General features: G+C 38.2%; 1 protein-coding gene across 1 annotated transcript in view; it reads right to left on the reverse strand.

Annotated features, from left to right (window-relative positions):
* The window catches only part of LOC309548132 (uncharacterized protein), a 707,228-nt gene that overhangs the window by 417,822 nt on the left and 266,609 nt on the right, over positions 1–22,797 (reverse strand). The window contains exons 54-56 of the mRNA XM_082248097.1: positions 20,115–20,248; positions 8,537–8,707; positions 991–1,119 (exon numbers count right to left, since the gene is read on the reverse strand). Of these exons, the coding sequence (XP_082104223.1) occupies positions 991–1,119; positions 8,537–8,707; positions 20,115–20,248 (434 nt within the window). The remainder of the gene's footprint in view (positions 1–990; positions 1,120–8,536; positions 8,708–20,114; positions 20,249–22,797) is intronic.

The following is a 22,797-nucleotide window of genomic DNA, read 5'->3' on the forward strand; positions in this document are numbered from 1 at the left end:
TTCAGAAAGCTAACTAACTTGTCATGGGACTCTTCAGACACAGACCCTGCTACATGACGGACCATTAATGGGTTCTTCTGGCTCAGGAGCATGTTGCTCAGCACTGTTGTGCTCACTCATTTATGTGATGGTTTTTATGTATTAAGAATTTTTTATCATAATACATTTTGTATGTATTTACACTATGAGGATTGTACACTTCTTTATGAGATTAACTAGTGGATGCCTTAAAAGTCCTATCACTTCTGGGGGTTATGCCTTCCCCCTTTTTTTCTCTTCTTTACATATATATTGGATGCGGCACCACTATGTGTAGGGTCATGTCTCAATTTTTGCATACATATACTCTGTCTGGACAGACAGAGTTGGCCTCTTGCTGATTGGCCCTGTTCTGATCACATGCACTCTCCCAAGAAAAAAACTCTCTAGCAATACACATCAAACTGAGCATGTGCAGCCTGACTCTATAGACTCTGTTCTATCAGGAAATAGTCTGGTGTCTTTGGAAGAAGAGGAGGATCAGAGAGAAAGGATCACACAGCCTTTATACACAATGCAGAGGATTAACAAGCGAGTATAACAAGCATGCTTTACTGTATAAACACAGCTTTTACTGTTATGGGTTAAGTAACACTTTAACTCCAAGAAATAGCCTTCTCACCTAATAAAAAAGCTGCATAAATGGGGTTTTAAAAGCTTCTAAAACTTTTCTTTTATTAATATTGTTATTTTCACACATGGTAATAACACAATAAATGTCTCTTATGCAATGAAATATGTGATCTAAAGCTTGATGCATGAGGCCCAATGTTGTATATATTTCAGCATGTGTTTTGATCTAATTACATTTTGCAATTACATTTCACAGTTGATGGTTCGTTTCATTACACAAAATAACACTTCCAACTTGCATAGAATAAAAAAATAATCAGTACTTTCTGATTGTAGTTGCAAATAAATCAAATATGTCTGGCACAGATAAAATATTACCTCGTTGTGTAGTGTGTGAACAAATGCCTCGGAGGCCATGTTTTGTCCATGACTAACAGAGTAGGAGGAAAGTGTGTCATGCCATCTGACAAAATGTCGCGTATCAGTGTCAATGTGATAGTCCCAGACCTGCAGCAAAAATGAATACTGATTGTCAGCAACAAACGTTCGATTGGGATTAAATATTTATGCTCATGAGTAGTGATGACAGGTCCTGACACTTATTTGCAGGCACATCATTCCAGCATGATCACTCCTTGCCAAGAGATAACCAGTGCCAAACTACATTGTCTTTTCTAGAAGATGATGCTTGTCTACCAGAGAAGGCAGCTGTTGGCTGTTAACACTAGCGCTGCCAATGTATCATTTCTTCCTGCTAACAGTAACACTATAAAAAGGGCATTGGCATTGGTAGTGTATATGTATACCCAATTACTAATTATAAACTTTAACATGTTATGATAATTTCAAAAGTCATTTTTAATCCCTTTAAATCTGCAGCTTTCAATAACCACTTCAGCTCCGGAAGGTTTTACCCTCTTAATGACCAGGCCATTTTTTGCAATTCGACACTGCGTTATTATAACGAAAAATTGCGCGGTCGTGCAACGCTGTACCTAAATACAATTGATGTCCTTTTTTTTCACAAATATAGCTTTCTTTTGGTGGTATTTGATCACCTCTGCGGTTTTTAGATTTTGCGCTATAAACAAAAGACGAGTGACAATTTTGAAAAAAGCACCATATATTTTACTTTCTGCTATAAAACATTCCCGATAAAAAAATTTCAAAAATCAATTTTTTTTATCAGTTTAGGCCAATTTGTATTCTGCTACATATTTTTGGTAAAAAAAAATCCCAAAAAGCGTATTTTAATTGGTTTGCGCAAAAGTTATAGTGTTTACAAACTATGGGATAGATTGTTGGAATTTTTATTTATTTTTTTGTGCTTATTAGTAAAGGCAGTGATCAGCGATTTTTAGCAGGACTGTGACATTGCAGCAGACAGATCGGGCCCCTAACTGACATTTTTGATACTTTTTGGGGACCAGTGACATTAATACAGTAATCAGTGCTAAATATTATGCACTGTTACTGTATAAATGACATTGGCAGGGAAGGGGTTAACACTGGGGGTGATCAAAGGGGTTAATGTGTACCTAAGTATGCTTGGTTGTGTGGGGATGGTTCTGTGACAGGCAAAGAGAGATCAAAGTTTCAGCTTAGCTGAAACTCCTGATCTCTCCCTGCCTGTCTCACAGAAGACTCGCCTGCGTTGTTTACATAAGTAGGCGGGTCTTCTATTAGTTTATCTGACGATTGCAGGAGGCCAGCAGCAATTGCCTCCGCTCCTCCCACAGCCCGCCTCCTGCTGTGTCTAAACACAGAGACCTCATGCACGAAATCAGGTAGTACTACGTGATTTTGCACAGCCGAGCCACCCTGCCGCCACCCTGCCGCAGTAATACTATGGTGGACGGTTGGCAAGAGGTTAAAATAATACCTGGTGACTTTGCCATAAGGATTCTTGTTTAAGCACTCCCTGCTGTAAGGGTTGTAGGGTAACAATGTACTATCCCTGTCTACCAGTTGTGCTCCTGCATTGTTATTCTCTCACACAGGCTCACGAAGAAGAATACAGCTGGAATTTTCATCATACAATATGCAGGCATGGTCCGCCAGTGTCACCCTCAGGAATTCTGCACTGAGAAATGCCCCACAACTATTGCTGAAGTGAAAACGAGTATTTTTTTAATAGCAATTGTTTATAATACTAACTGCTTTAGCAATCAAATGTCATTCCTTTAGGACCTATTCACACCACTGGGCTGCAGTAACATGTTACATGCATCATTGCACTGCAGAACAGCTGCATTAAGCTGCATTCAGACCTCAGCGTTTTGAATCGCGGACAGATTTGCAGCAATTCTGTCCTCGATTTCAAAGCACCGAGGTGTGAATGAAAAATCGCAGAATGCAAATTTGAGATGCCATTCATTTAAATGGCACCTAAAATCACGTTGAGGTTCTGCCGCGATTCTCGTGGGATAAATTGGGCTGTAATAACGACAACCCACATCGCGTGAAGCTTGTCGCAAAAAAAAAGGAGCTACTTTTGGGCGACATGCTTCACGCAATGCAGTTTTCCACAATTGCAGCAGGACAATCCCGGCAGAACTGCACCGTGATTTTTAGGTGCCTGGCACCTCAAATGTGCTGTCTGCGATTTGTCATTAACACCGCAGCAATTTGAAATTACGGGTAGAATCGTGGCAAATCTGCCTGCAATTCAAAATGCTGAGGTGTGAATGCAGCCTTAAAAGCAGTGCATATAGTCTGAAGGAAATATTGTGTTCTTTTAATCACTGTCTATGTCTACAGTATGTATAGCATATGGCCAATTTAAAGATTAAAATTAAGTATTTGATCCCCAAGCAAAACATGACTTAGTACTTGGTGGAGAAACCCTTGTTGGCAAGCACAGAGGTAAGACGTTTCTTGTAGTTGGTTATCAGGTTTGCGCACATCTCAGAAGGGGTTTTGGTCCACTCTTCTTTATAGATTTTCTCTAAATCCTTAAGGTTTCTTGGCTGTTGCCTGGTAGCTCGAAGTTTCAGCTCCCTCCATACATTTTCTATAGGATTAAGGTCTGGAGACTGGCTAGGCCACTCCGTGACCTTAATGTGCTTCCTCTTGAGCCGTTCCTTTGTTGCCTTGGCGGTATGTTTTTGGTCATTGTCCTGCTGAAAGACCCATCCATGGCCCATCTTCAGTATTCTGGCTGAGGAAAGAAGGTTCTCATCCAGGATTTTACAATACATGGCCCCATCAATTGGCCCCCCAATGCGGCAAAGTGGGTCTGTATCTTTAGCAGAAAAGCAGCCCAAAGCATAATGTTTCCATCTCCGTGCTTGACTGCAAGGATGGTGTTCTTAGAGTCATAGTAAACATTTTCTTCCTCCAAATGTGGCGAGTCCTGCCTCTCAAGAAAGCACATGTACAGTCATGGCAATTAACATCTAAATGATTCAGTTAAGGACTGGGAGAAAGTGCTGTGGTCAGATGAGACCGAAATTGAGCTCTTTGGCATTAACTTGACTCGACTAGGAAAAAAAATGCTAAATATGACTAAGAGCATCATCCCTACAGTCAAGGACGGAGTAGGAAACATAATTTGGGGCTGTTTCTCTGCTAAAGGTACAGGCCAACTTTGCCACATAGAGGGGCCAATGAATGGGGCCTTGTATTGTAAAATCTTGGATGAGAACCTTCTTCCCTCAGCCAGAACACTAAAGATAGGTCGTGGATGAGTCTTCCAGCATGACCCAAAACATACCCCGAAGGCAACAAAGGAGTGGCTCAAGAAGAAGCACATTAAGGTCATTGAGTGGCCTAGTCAGTCTCTAGACCTTAATCTTAGAAACAAGGGTTTCTCCACCAAGTGCCAAATCATGTTTTGCTTGGGGATCAAATACTTTTTTTACTCACTGAACTGCATCTTAATTTATAGCATTTATTTTATGTTTTTTTTTCTGGATTTGTGGTTGATATTCTGTTTCTATCATTTAAAATATACCTATGATAAAAATGATAGACCCTTCATTTCTTTGTAAGTGGCAAACCTACAAAACCTGCAGGGGATTAACCACTTAGGGACAGGAAGGTTTTACTCCCTTAATGACCAGACCATTTTTTGTGATACAGTACAGCTGATCAGCTGAGCATAGTAAACTGAGTATTTACTATGTCAGACTGTCAGTTTATGAATGGATAAGGAGTCTCTATACAGACTCCCTATTAATTTATGTAAAGTGCTGCAGAGAAAGGGACTTTCTTAAGTCCCTTTCTCTGTCTCAAAAAAAGAGAAATGGGGGTCTGTTTAGACCTCTGATATCTCCCCAAAGACCCCTCCCTGCCCCCAAAAAAAAACATGCAGCAGACTCTGTCTGCTGATCCCCGCTGAGCAGGCAGATGACAGGTCCACATTCCCTCCACTGATGCAGAGCAGACATGGACACAGCCCGCTGTTCTCTTTAGGACCGTCGGATGTAAACGGACCGCCTGTCCATTTCCATCAGATGCCATCCGATTCGATCTGCTAGATGGATGGGGAATGGGATCCCCATCCGTCTGTTTTTGGTGGACCAGATAGGATGCAGGCAGGTGTATATGAACACATGTCCATTTACATCAGCCTCTCCATAGAAAACAATGGGTGATCTGTTTGGACTTGCCTGAAAAACAGATAGGCCAACCCGATCAGTCTGCTTGTGTGAAAGGGGCCTAGGGCCTTGTTCACACCGGGCATACACAGCTTACTTTTACAGTGATGCACAGGTGTTCCATGCATCTCTGTGCAGGCAGTCCCATTGATGTCATTTGGGATGTAGCAACTGCATGAACAGAGACGTTACTCCAAATGTGACATCAGTGTAGGTCCACGTGCATGTTCATGAGCTCACACTGTCTGCGTTCGGGGTCATGCACCCACACCCACACCCTCACAGATGTCAGATTGGGAACAGCAGCTATGCTTGTGCAACCCTTGCATCCCAATTGACATAAATGGGACTGCCTGTACAGGTATGCAAGGAACACCTGTGCATCCCTGTGTGGGTAAATATGGCCCTCCATGGGCACACACATCAGTAAGCCACATGTGAACAATGCTTTAGTAGTAATTTAGCAGACATTTTGTAAGTTATGTTGTGTTTACGTGCACTATTAACCACTTGCCGACCGCCCCACGCAGATTTACTGCGCCAGGGTGGCAAGGCTGTGTACATGTACTTGATTATGTGCACGCAGTCTCGATTAGACACAGCAGGAGCCAGACCGGAGGAGGAGCGGGCTTGATCTGTGATCTTCGGTGAAACTGACAGGAGAACCGCCTGCCTATGTAAACAAAGCAGGCGGCTCTCCTGACAGACATGCATAGTGAGATTGTGTGTCTCAGAAAAGCTGAAACACTGATCTCTGTGTGCCTTTCACAGAGCCCTTGATCACCCCCAGTATTAACCCCTTCCCTGCCAGTGTCATTTATACAGTAACAGTGCACATTATTTAGCACTGATCACTGTATTAGTGTCACTGGTCCCCAAAAAGTGTTACTTAGCATCAGATTTGTCCGCTGCAATGTCACAGTCCCATTTAAAATTGTTAAACGCCGCCATTACTAATTTTAAAAAAAATAGTCAAAAAATCTATCCCATAGTTTGTAAACGCTTTAACTTTTGCGCAAACCAAATAATATACCCTTTTTTTTTTTTTTTACCAAAAATATGTAACAGAATACAAATTGGCCTAAACTGATAAAAAAAATAGATTTTTTACATTTTTTTATTGGGAATATTTTATAGTAGAAAGTAAAATATATTGCGTTTTTTTCAAAACTATCGCTCTTTTTTTGTTTGTAGCACAAAATTTAAAAAAACTGCAGAGGTGATCAAATACCACCAAAAGAGAGCTATACTTGTGGGGAAAAAAAGAACATAAATTGTATTTGGGTACAGCGTTGCATGAGCAAGCAATTGTTAAAGTAACGCAGTGCCGAATTGCAAAAATGGCCTGGTCATTAAGGGGTTAAAACCTTCCAGAGCCGAAGTGGTTAATGTATTTTTAGTGAAAATAGCGATATGATGAACATTTGCGTAATTATTGCGTGGCCCAAAAAAACGGTAGCACTTTTTTTATTCTACAGGTCATGTGCTTTCAGAAAATGTATGGTTTGATGGGTCTTTTCAAATTCTGAAAGCTGTAAGTGAAAAATGGAAACCTCCGGAGTAAATTGATTTTATTTACAGTTTGGCGTACCTTCAGTTTGTACCTTTTTACAAAAAGGTGCAATTTAAAATGTACAAATATTTTTTATTTATTTATTAACTCAATATAGGTTTACCTTTTATATTTATATTTACCTTTTGTATATTTTGTCATGTATGAATCTATCCAATTATAGATTTTAGTGTATTTTAAGCAAAAATATTGATTTGATAAACATTTGCGCAAATATGGTGGTGCCTTAAAAATCAAAGGCACCTTCTTTTTATTCTAATGTGCTTTCAGAAAATATATGGTTTGGGGGGTCTTTTACAAACTCTAAAAGCTGTAAGTGAAAAAATAGTTCCTCCAAACTTTTTAGAGAAATGTGTGCGTACGTACGATTTTCACTTTTCTCAAAAAGGAGCAAGGTAAAAATTTACAAATTTAGTTCTTTATTAACTCAATACAGGTTTAGCTATTACATTTAGAAGGAACTTAGCAGGAAATGTGTAAAATTTGCTGTGTTTGTATCTGCTAGTATTGATTTTAGTGTATCTTTAGCAAAGATATTGATTTGGTAAACATTTGCGCAAATATCATGGGGCTATAAAAAAAATTGCACCTTTCTTTTATTCTACTGGTCCTATGCTTTCCTACAATATGTTATGGGGGGTATTTAACAAACTCTGAAAGCTGTCAGGGAACTATGAATACCTTTAGATTTTTAGTGAAATTTGGTTGTTTACATTTCTGCGTACGTTCAATTTTCCCCATTTTGCAAAAAGGCATAATTTAAAAATTACAAATATTTGTTATTTATTAACTCAATACAGGTTAAGCTTTTATACTTAGTAGGAATTTTGCAGGAATTTTGTAAGATTTGCTTTGTTTGTATCTGATAAAGATTTTAGAGAATTTTTGTTTTGATAAACATTTGCTCAAATGTCGCAAGGCATTAAAATCAGTAGCACCTTCTTTTTATTCTACAGGTCATGTGCTTTCAAATATATGGTTTGGGGGGTCTTAAACAAACTCTGAAAGCTGGAAGGAACCAATGAAAACCTCTAGATTTTTAGAGAAATTTGGTTATTTCCGTTTTTGCGTATGTTCGATTTTCACCATTTCACATAAAGGCCCAACCTAAAATTTACAAATAGTGGTTATTTATTAACTGAATACAGGTTAGCTTTATATTTAGTAGGAATTTTGAAAAATGGGCTGTGTTTTTATCTTCTAATAATGATTGTAGTGTATTTTTTAAAAAAAATATTGGTTTGATAAACATTTATGCAAATATCATTGTGCCCTTAAAATCAGTAGCACCTTATTTGCATTCTGCTAGTCATATGCTTTCTAAAGATATATGGTTTGGGGGGTCTTTAACAAACTCTGAAAGCTGTAAGGGAAAAATAAAAAAGTAATGAAAAAATTGCAAAAATGGCCTGGCCAGCTAAGTTTGAAAGTGGAGCATAGGGCCTGGCAACAAAAGGGTTAAATGATGGAAATCACCAAAACTTTACAACATTCACTATGTTCTGGGGAAAATGAGTGCAACTGCATGTGCATAACACAAATATACAGTACATACAAATATATAACATAATACAAAGCTAGCTAATCTAATCAAATGCATTGCCATAAATGAAACTTTTGGCTGAAGTAATTTGAATGTATTTTTAATCTTTTATCACACATGGCAAATAAATTATCAGTAAAAGCAATAGTCGTTTTACATTGTAAACATCCTAAATTGTACTACACATATTAAAAAAAAAAGCATTACCTCTCCTTCTGCCGGAAAGGTGGTGTGGTTTCTATATGTGTGCCTCCACCAGTTACTGAACATAGTTCTTTCACTGGAGTCCAGCCATCCTCCAAAAGACCATATGCATGCAAATATGAAATATTTCTTTATATCCTCACCCAGCATGTCAGGAACATAGAGCAACAAAGCCTTTATAAGGAAAAATGAATAGATTATAAGAACAATCAGGGTTTTCCCCAAGACCAAGAAATATATCACACAGATATGAAGCTTGAAGCAACTTTTCTATTCATTTTGCAGATTGACTTCTATGATAATGATTAAATGTATGACAAATCTTTTTACCTTTTTATTTTGTATGGCATAGGAAAGAGAAAAGCTATATGGATTAAAATTGGACAGGGTGGTTGTAGAGAAGTCGACCTACCGACTGACTTCTGTACAACTGCTCTGACTTTTTCCACTCGATCAGTGCTGACAGCTATAGTCTGCAACACTGATTGGTGTATTCTGGTGGTGGTACATCATTGTAATGAAAACACTTTTTGCTTCTGTTATGTTGGGCAAATCTGTATTGACCCTACCATGTAACTGAAACATTACTATGGTCAATAAAGCCCTTTTATTTGCTATTGTATAAGGATTTTAGAAAGGTTTACAGAGACAAAGAAGAAAGTAGATCATGGATAAGAAGTAGCAGAACAGTTTCACCCATTGACAAAGCCAAAACGCATTAGGGGAATTTCTTAACACTGGAGAAGCCAGAACCCAGAGAAGCCTTGCATGTCAACCAAGTAGCTTCTATATTTATCTTGTTGAGCATTGGTAAATCTAAAACCAAAAATATAATATATTGCAGCTTACCAATCATTAGATTTTCCCCTTGTTCATATGGTGACCAGGCCAATAACACACCTCATGTATTAGGGTGCTTCCACTCTGGATGATTGAGCACAGAGACAACATTGGACAGCAGTATTGTCAGTCTGGGTTGGGGGGGGGGAGTGTAAGATCTACTAGCAAATTTAAACATACTAGCAAATTGAAGACAAACTCCAGCTAACACTATTTAATTAGTTGCAGCAACAGTATTTCCTTTAGGGATAAAGGTTTGGCATAAAAAAATAAAAGTGGACCCTTTTAAGCACCCCTGTCAGTGTTAAATTAAAATAATAAAATAAATAAAGCCTTAAAAAGAAATCTAGTACAGCCATGACATCTAAGAATTGGTAAGCTGTAATTTAATAAATATTTGATTTTGGGTTTAATACTGCTTTAAGCTTTGAAAATAAAGGAAAAAAGCAGACAGTTCTAATGTACAGCTTCTCCAGATCCTGGCTTCTGCTGTTTTGATAAATCCTCCTAATATATGACATCCTTGCATCATTGTATGGCTGCACATAACAATACTCTGCAAAGGGTTCAATATCTTAGGGAACTAATATATCTCTTTATAAACTTAAAGAGGAATTAAAGCTTCCTCTGTAACTTGTACCTATAGGTAAGCCTATAATAAGCACCGTTTAGGAGATATTTACATGCATCGTTTAGGAGATATCGACTTTGCATGCAGCCAGTGACATCACTGGCGCATGCGCTCTGAAGCCGCCCGTGCCATTCCTTCAGAGCCCTGTGCCTTAAAGGGGAGTGACGTCATCGCAGCTCCAATCAGATGATCGGAGGACACAAACCTAGAAGGAAGATGGCTGTATATGTCGGCCGTGTCACCAGTGAGCGGGCAGCGCTGCTAAGGCTTCGTTCTAAGGTAAGTATTTCATAATGAGCTAGTATGTGATGCATACTAGCTCATTATGCCTTTGTCGTTCAGCTTTTTTTATTTTTTATTTTTTTTTTCTAAGGTGTACAACCTCTTTAATGCAGAAAAATAATAGGCACAGTATTTCCTTTAGGGTTGCCATCCAGGATACGCATGGCTAATGTGTATAGTCTAAAGTCTATAGGCCTATAGAAAATTCAGTTTGTAAATGGATAGAAAACTGGCAAAAGACCATATTCAGAGAGTATTAATAATGATTCATACTGTGAATGCTGTAATGTTATTAGTGGTGTACGCCAAGATTCAGTGTTGGGATCCTTACTTTTTAGACTATTTATAAATGATATAGAGTTTGGGATTAAATGATAAATTCATCTTCAGTAATGTGGCACATGTTACATCCATATTCAGGGTGTAACAAATGCCATGTTATTAAATCAGCAGCCCCCCGCACCCCCTTGATCCCCCCTTGTGACAGAAGGTGGGGATCATCCCCCTACACTTGCTGCCACAATTTAAAAACAGTGCAGCTGTGCAGGGCTCTGCCAACACAGCCTTAGCATTCATCACAGAGTTCTGTAAATGAATGAACTACAGGTACTGTCTGCAACTGAGGCAGATGGCTTTAAGTTCTCAGTGAATGCTGGTGAGCGCTCTCGTAGTTCATTGACTCTTACAGCTCTGTCTGTACAGAAGGTATGGGCAGAAAGCTGTACGGAGTGTCTGCAAGAGCCTGACATTGCATCTGCTGATTGTAAGTGCAATGCTCTGCAGGCTCTCAAGAAAAAATAATCAATGCACATGCAAAAATGTGCTAATATTGTTTTTTGTACAAAAGGGAATTTAGCCTTTAAAGGTACCATCTCAGTCTTTGCAGATGCCACCAAGCTATGCAGTGGAATAACATCCTTACAGGATGTCTCCAGCTTACAAGCCAATCTCAATGCACTGTTAAATTGGGCAAAACAATGTGGCAAATGAGGTTTAATGTTGATCAATATAAAGTTTTACATTTGAGGACTAAAAGCATGCACACATTATTCATTCTAGGAGGATACAAACTAGGGGAGTCAATGGTGGAGAAGGATCTGGGTGTTCTGGTAGATCAAAGACTTAATAATAGCATGCAATGCCAAGCTGCAACTTCTTAAGCGAGCAAACCCCTTTCTTGTATTAAAAGAGGTATGGACTCCAGGGAGAGATATCATTTTTCCCCTGTACAAATTAGTAAGACCTCATCTGGAAAATGCAGTTCAGATTTGGTCTCCAGTTCACAAAAATAATATTACAGAACTGGAGAAAGTGCAGAGAAGGGCAACCAAACTGGCATGGAAGAGCTCAGCTATTTGGAAAATTTAGCTGAATCAAATGTATTCTCTCTTGAGAAGAGGAGATTAGGGGGGAAATGATTCACATGTATAAATACATAAGTGGCCCATATAGTGAACTTGGTGTAGAGTTATTCACTTTCAGGTCATTACAGAGGACAAGGGGTACCATTTATGTCTGGAAGAAAATTGATTTAACCTTAAAATATAAAAAAAAGGCTTTATCAGAGAAATTCTGTTAACCTGCCTAACGGTATCCCTGAGCGTGACTCGGGGTGGATTTTCAATGCTGTTATTGGTATCCCCGAGTCACGCTCGGGGTTGATGTGCAGAGTGCGCAGCGGTGTCTTACCTTCTCCTCGCGATCCAGCGATGATCTCCCATTACTGTGATCACCAGCCATCTGAGCTCCCCGCCACTCGTCCGTCCTCCGTCGGTGTGATGACTTCCTAGTTCCGTTCCCTGCAGCAGCAATGCTGCATGGGAGTGGAACTAGGGAGGGAAATTCAAACGTTGAACGTTGCACAAAACACAAACACACTCATAACATTTATATTATATATATATATATATATATATATATATATATATACACATACATATATATATATATATATATATATATATATATATATATATGTATGTGTGTGTGTGTATATATATATATATATATATATATATATATATATATATATATGTACACATATATATATATATACACATATATATATACACACATATATATATACACATATATATATATATATATATATAATAACGCATGAATTATAATCTGATCAATAATATAATTTTATAATATAATATATATATATATATATATATATATATATATATATATATATATATATATATATATATATTATATAATAAAATTATATTATTGATTAGATTATAATTCATGCGTTTGTGTTTCAAATTTATCACATCTGGGATGTCTACTAGAGTCTTGTTTTGGTCAGGTTTAAGTCAGTATTTACTAAGAATTGTAGGCCTATAATACATAACGCCAAATTTCCATGAAAAAAATTGTACCGCTTTTGGTACAGAATTCCTGACATAATCATACCCCCAGGGAGGTTAAATCACAGAATAGATTCCCTAAAAAAACTAGCACTGGTCAGCTCAGTAGAGCTTGATGCATTGCTAAATATAACTGGATATTAACATAAAGTAATAACACCAGGGTTAGTTGATCCAGGAAATATCCGATTGCCTCATAGGGAATAAAGAAGGAATTTTTTCTCTCACTGGAGCAAATTGGATCATCTTTTTTTTTTTTTGCCCTTCTCTGGAACGATTTTGGGTATAGGATTGAGTACATGGATTTGTTTGATGAACAGTTTCACTGATATCAGGTGACATAAAATATTGCAACTGCCAACGCTTTGTTCTCCAGAGTCTCTGCTTTCAGTAAATATATAATGTTTGGGGTTTTTAAGTGATCTTCGGGCCTAAAATATGAAATGTATTATTTAAAAGAAAATAGATCTGGTGGCGAAAGGGTAAATAGTGGTTATACCTCTTTGTACATTTCTGTCCTGCAAACAGTCAGTAGGGCCTGATTCACACATGCGTAGTGATCTGTGCACCCTTGCGAAGGGCTCACTTCACCTGCGCAGGATGCACAGGTGCTCCATGCATCCAAAGACACAACCACTGATCCCAATTTGACAGTTGTGTGGGTGGGGTGCATGGCTCCACATGCAAACAGTGTACATTTTGGGAAGTGCGCCCTTACGGCTGTTAAACTGGGACCAGCGCCTTTAGCCGTACAGCCACTGCATCCCAATAGACATGAATGAGATTGCCTGCAAGGCGGTGCGCAGAACACCTGTGTGTCTGACATGGGTAAAGTTAGCCCTTCGCACAGGTGTACAGATCAGTACACCCATGTGATTGTGGCCTCAAGATTGAGGAAACATCACGGTGTATCTGATTCTTTGCTCATACTGCTATACAACAGTATTATCCGTGTTAAAAAGTAACATTATCCCATAAAAGAAGATTCTGTTAAGCATTTTTAGTAATGCAGTGCAAAGTCTTAAATCCAAACAGAAATCAAGTTTTTACAAATCTTACTACAATGCAATGAAACCTGAGTGGATGCCATGCCATGCTGCCTTCACTACAGAGTTTTCTTGCATATGTGTGAAGTGATCAAGACATGATTTCAATATTCAAGATGAGTTGAATAAATCCTTTGAACTGCTCTTAGCAGCTCATATAGTTAATAAAAAGCTTGAATTTGTAGCTTGTCATATTGAATTCCTAGAAACCAGTGCATTGCAATTCCACATAGTTAAATCCACAAAAGATATTGATTATCATACATTTTCCAGAAGAATCAGAGCTTTTATAATGAAAAATGTTGGCAATACTGGTATAGTGTGAGGGTAGAATTGTTGCTTTTGGCTAAAGAAGTAGTAGAAATTCTTTTGTCATTTGTAGAATAATTTTTCTCACATTTAGAGGGAGTGCTTTAATTGGCAGCAAAATGCGCCATCTGTGCTAAGAAGAACAAAGACAGCATGCTAATATAAAATACTCTCTATAATCATATTACTGCCTCGGGATTTTTCTTGTAATACCTTGTGCACAATACACTGATGCTTCGAAAATAATTATGCTTTTTGGTTCACAGTGTTTCTGCAAGGAAAATTGATATTGGCTCCACTACCAGCAAATAAGTCTAAACAGATAATGCTGCCCATTTATTGGTATATCTTTCATTAATACAGTGACAAATCTTATAGTTTTTTCTTTTATTTTTTTCCTTGACTTGTACAGTGCAATAACAGAGGTTTTTCTTCATGCTGGCAGATTACTATTAATATATATATTTTGAGTACTTGAAAATTCCTATAATGAATTATTTACATAAGGCCCATTCACACCAGTGGGCATACGTTATGCTTTATTACAATGCATCCCACTGTTTACCTCATTTTTTCTTTTATTGAAAAGTCACAAAATGACATGTCATTGAATTTTAGGCACCACAGTGCATTATGATGAAATGTAGAGTATCGCAACATACTGCGCTGCAAAGAAAAAAAAATCATCCACGTATTTGCAAGCACAATGGTGTAAACTGAAACAAAATTGCCTTGTCTATGCAAATTAATAGTGAGACCTCAATTAGGGATAATTGGGTAATTTTAAGTAGAACTTCACCCTAAAATTAAAATCTGTAAATCTACTGGTATCCACAAATCTAGGACTAACCTATTTAGCCCTATAAAGAAGGAATCCCTATACATACCTTTTCTGAAGCCGAACCGGCCTGGTCTCCAGCAGTGGAAGCTCTGCAGAGGAGACAGCCGACAATGGCTGTGAAATGCCTAGGAAGTGACGTCACCCATAGAGTTACTATAAAGCTTCCATTGGTGGCTGCCTCTTCTGTACCTGCCTCCACAAAGAAGCCGCTGCTGACAGCTCAGCGTGGGATCAGACCAGAGCAGCTTCAGAAAAGTTATGCATAGCGATTTCTTCTTTACAGGGCTAGATAGGTTAGTCTTAGGTCGTGGATGCAAGATGATTTACAGATTTTAGTTTTAGGGTGAACGTCTACTTTAGGAAATGGGTACCATCATACTGTTATGGCAATAAAAAGAAACCGAAGGCCAACCCCAATGGTTGCCAGACAGCAAAAAAGGAAATGGAGTATATCGGTACCCAGAAACTAAATAAACAATTTAAAATGTATGTTTTTTATTAATACATTGAGGTTGATTTACTAAAGGAAAAAATACTGTGCATTAGAAGTGTACTTGGAAGTGCATTTCAAGTGCACTGCAAGTGCAGTTGCTCTAGATCTGAAGGAAAGCTCTAAAATTAGGTGAAGCTCTGCTGATTTATATCATCCAATCATGTGCAAGCAAAAAAACAGTTTTTGAATTTCCTTGTATGTTCCCCTCATACCTAGAGCAACTGCACTTGCGGGAGTATTTGTGGGTGCACTTATAGTGCTTATACTATATACCTAAATTAATTAATTTTGATTAATTAAATCAACCCCACTGTTTTAAAAAATATAGTAGTATTAAGATACAAAACTTAAATGACATACATCACATGTGCAAAAAACATCCGATTTTATTTTATTGCCTTTGGGAATGCATTGGGCAATGCATATGGAGAGAATGGAGAGAATGGGCCTTTTAAACATTGTTTGTACACTGTACTTAAAGACCAGCAATTAAAAAAAAATATATTATAAACAAACAAAACTACCCAACCTGTGCCAGGCGTATTTGCTGCCTACAGTGACGTTTGCCATTGATCTCCAGCACCACTCTATAAAATTTGTGATACTTCTTAGCATGGAGGAGAATGTGACATGCAAAATGCTTCCCTTTGGCTCAGTTCACACTGATGCGACATAGGATCCGTGCGACCCCAAGTCGGATGATATGTGAAATTCCATGATTCCCTATGAGAGATGTCTTAACTGAAACCACATAAGACTTTAGAAAAGGTTTCTGAAATACGTTGGTCCGACTTTGATATGACTTTAATGTCACAGAGTGTAAAAAGTCACATCAAAGTCGTATTAAAATCGGACTCCAAAGTTGCACTGAAAGTAGCGCGACTTTGGTGTTGGGCTAGTGTGAAACGAGCCTAAAATGGGAATTGACAATGTTCTTTTGAAATGACAATAAAAGTCCTTTTAAGATACACAATGCAAAAACAAATTGATTAGTAAGCATAATTGTATCACTTTCCAAATATTGAAACTTTAACTATAGGGTTAGTAGCTATTTATAGATTCTTTTTCACAGATCAGAACCAAAAACAGATAGGCAGGTACCCTTACCTCTCTATGTATAAATAGGAAATGCTATAAGCTTGGCAAATACAAGCCTCGTGTCATGAACCATATTCCTTTTCTACTTTTATTAGGAGGTAAGAATAGTAGTAACCTTGCTACATTAATAAACATATACAACACTTGCAAACAATTCATCCATATACAAAAGTAAATGCAGCAACTAAACAGGGAATATGCAACTCATAACCATGTAGAAGAAAAAATAATTATTGCCATGGACAAATGCTGGCGTATGCATTAGGTGGCTTGCATTGCCCCTCCTGCTCAATACAGTGAACCATGCAAAGAGTGAGAAGATGCATTCCTGGGCTTTCCCTACATTCCATATCACATGACACATAGCCCTAAAAGAAGTCTAAGAATACTTCCCCTTGTACTGTGCTACATTTCACGCTGATCAGTGGATCTAAGCATGAGCCATTTCCCAAAGACTTGGCATTAGCTGCATGTTTAAACTCTTGGGTTAGCCTCGTGGTGACAACTGATAGGAAATCATACAAGGTTGTAAAACAATCATTAGGCAGAGAGTCAGGTTCAGGTCAGAGGTTAACACTGGCAGCAAATGGGAACAGTTAAGATAAAAAACATAAAAGGTCAGAACATGTGTCAGACATTATGAAAACACCTGGCAAAAAAATGGGGCAGGTAGCAGACAACATGCCATGCTATGGACAAGCAGGTGAATATATGGACAGGCTGTGGTCAAACCAATAAAGAAATCAGAATAAACAGGATATTATATCACACAGAAATTGACATGTACTAAAAAATGCCTATGATCAGACACAAGTACATTCTACTGATCAGATTTTAAAATAGCCATCTAGCAAATTGCAGAGCTTGCCTGCCTACTGTTTACACCTAGGAAAGACATCCAGGCAGAGAGTAAAGTATGCTTGTATTGAGATGGTGGTATCAATTATGAGAGGTTTTAGAAACCCCTTGTATGCTACTCATTTGCCTTTTAATTACTGCAGCTTTTTCTTTTCCAGTAAGATATTACTTGAAACTCCTTTATCTCTGACATAGTTGAAATAGGTCAAAAATCACCAGCGCTTTGGATAAATAAAGCTAACAAGTGCTATACACTGTATCTAAATTAGAAGTCCACCCTAACACTAAAATCTCTAAATCTACAGGCATCCACAATCTAAGACTAATAAAGAATAAATACATATACATACATTTTTTTGAAGCTGCACCAGTCCGGTCTCCAGCGGTGGAAGCTCTGCAGAGGAGACAGCTGACAACAGCTGGGAAATGATTGGGAAGTGACATCACTCATAAAGTTACTATGGGGCTTCCATTGTTGGCTGCCTCCTCTGCATCCGCCTCCACAGAGAAGCCGTCGCTGACAGCTCATAGTGGAACCGGACTTCAAAAAAGGTATGTATAGCGATTTCTCCTCTTATATGGCTAGATAATTTAGTCTTAGATCGTGGATGCCTGTAGATTTAGAGATTTTAGCGTTAGGGTGGACTTCTACTTTAAGGATATTACAATGTGCATTTTCTCTAAAAACAGCACTGGCCTGTATAAACAAACGGTGCTACATTACATCTATGTGCAGGTGATCATAAACATAAAGCACTAGTAAATGCAAACAAAAAATTTTTAAAAAAAAGAAAACAAACCACATTAAGTGTAAGAATTAATTTCTGCAGTCCTCTAAATCAAAGTGCCAGCGCGCTGTGCAAACAAATTTTAATATGAAAGTGTTCCACAATAAGTGCAAAATTCAGCTCCACAGTCCTCAAAGAAAAGTGTCAACGTGCTGTGCAACTAAACTGCTAGAGTGCTATCTCACGATTCTCCCGGGTGTATATTGTGTGATGGCATCACTTCCGGTCCTACTCTGATGCGTTTCGTCACATTGACGTTATCATGAGCCATCTAATAGACCTCTGGATAATGTCAATGTGATGAAACGCGTCAGAGCGGACCGGAAGGGACGCCATCACATAGTATACATCAAGAAGTAGAGTACAGTAGACCCAAGAGAATCATGAGAGGAGACAGTGAAAGTGGTATGCATACTACATAATCTGTGCTTTAGAGGATAACACAGATACTGCAGTTATTTTATACTATTTGTGGTGAATACCCCTCAGTATGAGGCATGGCACCAAACAATGTGAGTAGGAGGAGGGAAAGTGTTTGTTTTTTTAATAAAAATCTAAAAGTTTTTACACTATATCGATTCCCCTTGCTTCTTCTATGATACACTGGGATAACCCATGAGTAAGGGATACTGGCTAATAATATAAAAAGTAATAAAATCCTTTGGTGGATGTTGAAAAAGTTTGCAGTTAATGGAAACTCCTTAATAATAACATGCCTTCCACAACTCATCTGTAATGGGTGGTCATGGCTATCTGGCGAGTTTTCCTGCTTGAAAAAGGTGGAGCACTGAAGCACTCTTTTAAAGCATTTTTTGAAGCACTTTTTGCCATACGTTGGATAGCACTTTACTTGCACAGCAGGTTGGCACTTTTCTTTGAGAACTGTGTAGCTGAATTTTACACTTATTGTGGAACATTTTGATATTAAAATATATTCGCAGAGCACGCTAGCACTTTTTTTGGGAGGACTGTAGAAATTGAATCTTACACTTACTGTGGATTGTATTCTTATGAGATTTTCTGTTTGCCTTTACTAGTACTTTATGTTTATGCTCACTTCCACATAGATGTAATATAGCACCGTTTGTTAATACAGGTCAGCGCTGTTTATAGAAAAAAGTTCAAGTAGGGACACATCAATATTATTCTTTTAGTCATTTACAACTTTTGCCTTAAAAATTCTAGTTTCATTGATGCTGGAAGGTTCTGGCAGTGTTGATCTGCTGGCACTGTAGGGATGAGACCTTTGAGAGTAGTGAAGAATCCTGTCATTTACTCTCCCTTTCGAATGGTAAATGGAATACAAAGCGTGTTGTGAATGGACAAGGGAAGAGGAAAGGGAAGGTAAACTACAGTATCTCTTCAATGTATGAGAGCCACTGCTCTCAAAGCTCTCATGCTGACAGAGCTGGAAGTAAAGCACTGCCTGTAGTTTTCAGAATCAATTAAACTAGTATTTTGAAAACACACAGTAGCGATCCAGACCTACAACATGCAGGATTACCATCTTTAATAGGTAACTGCTTTGTACAAAGAACAAGTCAAAGATTTATTTATTTTTTTTTTTTCAGGAAGTTTCCACTTTCAATTTTGCCCATGCCACAGTCTAGTTTGGAGAAACACAGGTATATTCAGGTCAGTGACTTGTGTACTAAAATTAGTAACCATTAGAAGCCAAAGATAATATTGATTTGACCAACACTAAGCAGCTGCAATCTTAAATTGAATGATTTTTATCGGTACCTGCATTTTCTGCATATTTCAAATACATGTCTCTGGATAGAAAAAGAGCCATGATTAGACAATTATACATTAGGAAATGTGTTCAGCCCAGCAACCTATAGCAACAAATTACATATCACTATTATCAGAAAAATGAAAATTGATAGCTCATTGATTAATTTGGGATACAAAACTTTGTACATCACTCTTTCCTTTTAAAATATGTTTGATGATAATTGATTGATGTGTTTTTGATGCAGCCGAATACATTGAGAAACACATACATATAACATACCTTGGCAATCCTACAGAATGTCTGCACCACACTTGCTTCACAAAGGAAGAGATCTCTATGTGCTGTCCTTTGTTCATCTCTTACTCCTTGTGGATTAAGTATTTGTTTATGTCTGAGAAACTGCAAGCAAGGGTCTAAAATAAAAAAATAGTAATTTAAATAAAGTATAAATATCAAATGTTCAGCGATTAAGCACTTGGGTATAAATAAGAGTTCAGTTAGGTTTGGGTTACTCATATACTAAATGATCTACAGGCAGAGAGGACCTCAGGAAGTAGTGTTTGTGAGTGGAATGACGCTGTCCGGACTTGTCCATATGTTGCATCCAGGCCTATCAAATATAAGTACTGAGCCATTCAGCTAGAGCTTAAAATGAATGCTGAGCACTCTCAGTATCTAAAGTTTATTATGCATATAGGCAGTCCCCAAGTTACAAACAAGATAGGGTCTGTAGATTTTTTCTTTAAATTTGTTTGTAAGTCAGAACAGGTACATTTTTTAAGTGTAGCTACAGGGTTAACACTCCTGTAACAATTGTTTTGCTGTCTGTGCCCCCGTTCAACTGGTTTTTGAAAATTTTGGGTTGTTGTGGAAACAAGGATTAGTAAAAAAGCTTCAGTGGAGACACCTTTTTCCCATGATAACTTACAGGAGTGACTTTCTCTTCCTAGGGGTAGATTCCTCTCAATTCCTGTTGTCTCCCTCAGTTTGTAAGTAGGAGTCGTTTGTAAGTTGGATGTTTGTAACCCGGGGATCGGCTGGTATTACAATCTGTTTGGACATTCTTCATTAAGTCGTCTAACAATTGTAAAGCACAAGAACCTTTTTGACTAAATATAAATTAATTGTTTAAGTAAGGCCACACATAATGTAGTTGTAGTAAACATAAAATAGAAATTGTGCGTAACCAGCTCAGGGCCTAAAACTAGTAACTCCACGAGATCTAGTTGCAACTAAAATTTTTCTTTTGGATGGATTGGCTCATTAACCCTTCTGTCGTATGGGGTAGAGAAAATGGCACATGTTACTTTTCTCTCTTGTTAGCAAAACGGCATTTAGAAACAACAGTGCTTGTTATTTATAGGGTTCCAACAGCATCTACAGTATCTTTGCTATTGATAGATAAGCAACCTGCCATTGCTGATCTTGTTTTTTTTTTTATCCTTTTACACCCATATTCCTCAAACAGACCAGATTTCAGATATTTGCATGGATGCAGCCCATTTAATTAACTAGTTACATACTCCCATTTGCTACTAAGCTAATTGTGAACCACAATTTATTTGAAACCATTTTAAACCAATGTCCTACAGCTAATTACCCCCAAGCAGTTGGAGTAGTTAAATAGTGCAACAAGATGACATTAAAACATCCAGTTTGATTCTTACAACTAAAATCTTAATTTATCCAAATTATAGAGATTGCAGCTGAAGGAGTAAGAATCCAAGGAGGCAACTGTGAGGGAAGTAGGGTTATTAGTTGTAAACTCTAAGAGAGATCTCACTACTGGATTTCCTCCTAATGATCTGCCAGACAGTGAGGATTTAGAGTGAAGACAGTGAGGATTTAGACCGCTATCATTCATTCATGATTAAAATATCACCTTTGCATGTATTTAGCGAAAATGCCTAATTGTGAACAAACATCTAATTACCTCCCTTTTCAGCCTTAAGTTGCAGACAACCCTGGCAGACAGCCTAGTTATTTCCTGGATCTCTCTGCAGACTAGAGAAGTTAGGAAGTACAACCCAGCCTGTAAGTGCACAATGAAGGAACAGCAGTACACTGTTGAGGTCACCCATGTGTTCTTACCCCCCTGTAAACATGGTTGTGTGCAAGTGCTTACGGGGTACCATTGAATGTATTTTTACTGTTGTCTTAATTGCACTGTGTAGATTTGTAGTTAGTTCAGGCTGCCCATGATGGGAAGGGGTTAACTGTGTCTCAGATCTTTCCTGGGTTTTCTTGGGTCCTGCCCCTTGTTGTAAGCTACTTAAATACTAGGGGAGGGCTCAGGGTCTTGGCTCTCTTCTATGTGGGATTACAGAGGAAGGACTGCTGCACATGTAGTCCTGCTAGAGTACGTCACCCCCCTTCTGCGCTGCCCTGCTAGGATCCTTCCTGAAACCAGGCCTCTGCCAGTAATAGACTTGATCTAAATAGACTTTCCTTTGGGCAAAGTATTAGCCTGGGCAGCCTGCATTAGACTGTTTCATGACTGAACTGAAGTCACTACAAAATGATGCATGAAGATAAATGATGTATCTAAAGAACTGGGCCAGAAAGCACACACAGAGTGAAGAGAAAGGAATAAAAGGCCATTACAAGGGGTTAACTCCGCAAAGGAGTTGGTGGAAAGGATTAGTTGTTACAAATAACCATGAACTGGTGAGAATGTAATAGCAGGTGAGAGTGGTACCAGGTGACAGGTCCTCTGTTAGCGAGGGGATCAGTGCTCTAACTCTCTCTCTAGCAGTTGGTGCCCCAAAAGCAAATAAGACTGAAACTGTGGCATGGAGACCCCATGGACCTAGCCGCAGGTACGGAGTAGCTAATGGAGTTATTTACAGTGCCTTAAAAAAGTATTCATAACCCTTGAAATGTTCCACATTTCCTCATGTTACAACCAAAAATGTAAATGTATTTTATTGGGGTTTTATGTGATAGACCAACACAAAGTGGC

This window comes from Pelophylax lessonae (assembly GCF_965119305.1).
Source record: "Pelophylax lessonae genome assembly, chromosome: 2".
NCBI lineage: Eukaryota > Metazoa > Chordata > Amphibia > Anura > Ranidae > Pelophylax > Pelophylax lessonae.